Source organism: Cebus imitator, unplaced genomic scaffold, assembly GCF_001604975.1.
Source record: "Cebus imitator isolate Cc_AM_T3 unplaced genomic scaffold, Cebus_imitator-1.0 Scaffold890, whole genome shotgun sequence".
In the NCBI taxonomy this organism is placed as follows: Eukaryota; Metazoa; Chordata; class Mammalia; order Primates; family Cebidae; genus Cebus; species Cebus imitator.
Window position 1 is genome coordinate 75,353 of NW_016108205.1, and position 3,309 is coordinate 78,661.

General features: G+C 50.1%; 1 protein-coding gene and 1 pseudogene across 1 annotated transcript in view; one reads left to right on the top strand and one right to left on the bottom strand.

The window, feature by feature from the left end:
- The window catches only part of LOC108298121 (transmembrane and immunoglobulin domain-containing protein 2-like), a 13,534-nt gene extending 13,142 nt beyond the window's left edge, over positions 1–392 (top strand). Inside the window, exon 5 of the mRNA XM_017520852.1 lies at positions 376–392. Coding sequence (XP_017376341.1) covers positions 376–392 — 17 coding nt within the window. The remainder of the gene's footprint in view (positions 1–375) is intronic.
- A 2,800-nt stretch (positions 393–3,192) lies between these two features.
- Positions 3,193–3,309, bottom strand: part of LOC108298123 — a 6,510-nt pseudogene continuing 6,393 nt past the window's right edge.

A 3,309-nucleotide genomic window follows, 5' to 3' on the forward strand; every position in this document is an offset into this window, starting at 1 on the left:
TTTGAGAGGGAATTTTGCTCTTGTCCCTCAATCTGGGGTGCAATGGTGCGATCTTGGCTTACTACAACCTATGCCTCCTGGGTTCAAGCTGTTCTCCTGCCTCAGGCTCCGGAGTAGCTGGGATTACAGGCATGCACCATACACCTGGCTAATTTTGTATTTTTAGTAGAGACGAAGTTTCTCCATTTGGTCAGGCTGGCCTCGAACTCCAACCTCAGGTGATCCGCCTACCTCAGCCTCCCAAAATGCTGGGATTGCAGGCATGAGCCACCAAGAGCAGCCTCCTCCAGGGTTTCGATTACCCCATCATCCCCCTCTCCAGGACCCCTTAGGGTTTTCCCCCTGGAAGTCAGTGATCCCCCCTTCCCTCTGCAGCCCAGAAAGGACACTAAGACAAACAATAACTTTTTTATTTTCTAGGCCAGGGGAGGGCTTTGGGATACAATTCTGGGCCCAAGGACTCAAAAGGGGGCTGAGGGTCACTGTCAGTGGGTCTGCATGACTACGGGGTATAGCAGAGCCAGGCAGGGGGCCTGAACCAGCTCCGGCACTCTGGGGAAGGGCCCACTATGTTGGCCCAGCACCACCTGGTTTTCTGGGGTCCTCGAGAACTTCAGGTGCAGGAACCCCTGGCTGCTCATGGGGGATAAGGGAGAAAGGGCCTCCTGAGCACCCGAGACCACCACCCAGAAAGCCACCACCCCCAAAGCTACCTCCCACAGTGCCCAGGGCCTGGTGCTCCTGTGTCACCAAAATCCAGTAGCTGGTGTAGTTGCTTATACCTGTAATCCCAGTGATTTGGGAGGCTGAGGCTGTAGGATCGGTCCAGGCCAGGAGTTCGAGACCAGCCTGGGCAACAGAGTGAGACCCCCATCTCCACAGAAAAACATTTAAAAAATAGGCAGGTGCGGTGGCTCATGCCTGTAATCCCAGCACTTTAGGGGCCGAGGCAGGCGGATCACTTGAAGTCAGGTGTTTGAGGCCAGCCTGGCCAATGTAGTGAGCTCTCATCTTTACTAAAGTATAAAAATTAGGCCAGGTATGGTGGCTCACGCCTATAATCCCAGCACTATTGGAGGCCAAGGCAGGTGGATCACAAGGTCAGGATATCAAGACCATCCTGGCCAACATGATGAAACCACGTTTCTACTAAAATACAAAAAATTAGCCAGACTTGGTGGCATGTGCCTGTAGTCCCAACCTATTCGGGAGGCTGAGGCAGGAGAATTGCTTGAAACTGGGTGTCAAAGGTTGCAGTGAGCCAAGATCACACCACTATACTCCAGCTGGGTGACAGAGCAAGAAAAAAAATTAGCTGGGTGTCAGGCTGTTTGCCTGTAATCCCAGCTACTCAGGAGGCTGAGATGGGAGAATCGCTTGAACCTGGGAGACAATGGTTGCAGTGAGCCAAGATTGAGCCACTGCACTCCAGCCTGAGCAGCTGAGTGAGACTCTCTCTCAAAAAAAAAATTTTTTTTAATTAGCCAGGGCCAGGCATGGTGGCTCATACCTGTATTTCCAGCACTTTGGGAAGCTAGGGTGGATAAACTGGTTGAGCCTAGGAGATTGAAACCAGCATGGACTATATAGCAGAACCCTGTTTCTACATAAAATGCAAAAATTAGCCAGGTGTGGTGGTACACACCTGTAATCCAAGCTACTTGTGAGCCTGAGGCAGGAGGATTTCTTGAGCCTTGGAGGTGGAGGCTGCCATGAGCCATAATTGTGCCACTGCACTCCAGCCTAGGTGACCCCATCTCAAAAAATAAAAATAAAAATAAGGCCAGGTGCTGTGGCTCATGCCTGTAATCCCAGCACTTTGGGAGGCTGAGGAAGGTGGATCACCTGAAGTTAGGAGTTCAAGACCAGCCTGGCCAACATGGTGAAACCCTGTCTCCACTAACAATACAACAATTAGCCGGGTGTGGTGGTGGATGCCTGTGGTCCCAGGTACTCAGGAGGCTGAGGTATGAGAATCCCTTGAACCTGGGAGGCAAAGGCTGCAGTGAACCGATATGGTGCCATTGAACCCCACTGGGTGATGGAGTGAGACTCCATCTCAAAAATAAAACAAAAAAAAAAGTAATAATAAGAGGCCAGGTGTGGTGACCCATACCTGCCTATAATTCCAGCACTTTGGGGGGCCAAGATAGGTGGATCTCTTGAGGCCAGGAGTTTGAGACCAGCCTGGCCAACATGGCAAAACCCTGTCTCTACTAAAGATACAAAGATTAGCCAGGCTCAGTGGGATGCACCTATTGTCCTCCATCACCCAGGTTCAAGCAATTCTACAAAGTAGCAAGGATTACAGGTATGCACCACTACGCCTGACTAATTTTTGTATTTTTAGGAGAGAAGGGGTTTCACCATGTTGGCCAGGCTGGTCTCGAACTTCTGATCTGAAGTGATCCACCCACCTTGGCTTCCCAAAGTGCTAGGATTACAGGTGGGAGCCACTGTGCCCAGACCCAATCTTGTGCCTTTAGATCTTGCCCTCAGACACCTAGCAGAATCTTAGGAGTGGTTTATAATTAAACAGACTTAGAATTTTAGGGACAGAAATGCATACAAACAAGGTCTCAACCTAAAATGCTTAACAGGCGCACCCTAAAATGTTGGCTTCAGATGGACACAAATTGATATACCCCCATTTTTGGACTAGGAGAGTCCAAAGGAATCTTGTGCACCTAGTTCCTCATCTTACTCAAGTCCTATGGCTTCCACTCTATCTTCATGTATACTTTCAGTGATGGAGGGCTCATTCTCAGTGGCAACCAGATAATGGCCTCCCTGGAAGCCCTACCCCTACTCCTAGACGTTCCACCCACTGGCTTGGAAGCCCTTCCCATTGGCTGCTGGAGCCACACCCTCCCACTCCTTCTGTATTAACCCAAAAGAGTAACACAAGCAATCCAGTGACCCTTGGTCCCTGTGAGGCTGAGGTCTCACCTGAGAGGCAGGAGAATTGCTGAGGAGAATTGCTTGAACCTGGAAGGCAGAGGTTGCAGTGAGCCAAGATCGTGCCACTGCACTCCAGCCTGGGCGACAAAGTGAGACTGCCATCTCAAAAACAAAAAACAAAACAAACACACTCTGGGGTCCATTGGGTCCATGCACAACTGGTGCATGGGCTTGTGTTGTCGGGGCAAATGAAGAAGGAAAATTCCCTTGGATTTTTCAAGAGGAGCCTGGTTATTGGCTGCACCTGACATTGATCTTCACAGCCTCCTTGGCAACTTCAATCACTTTCACAAGAGCAGTGCTACATCTTGTGTCTCACCCACCTGTCCCTTTCTTTTCTTTTCTTTT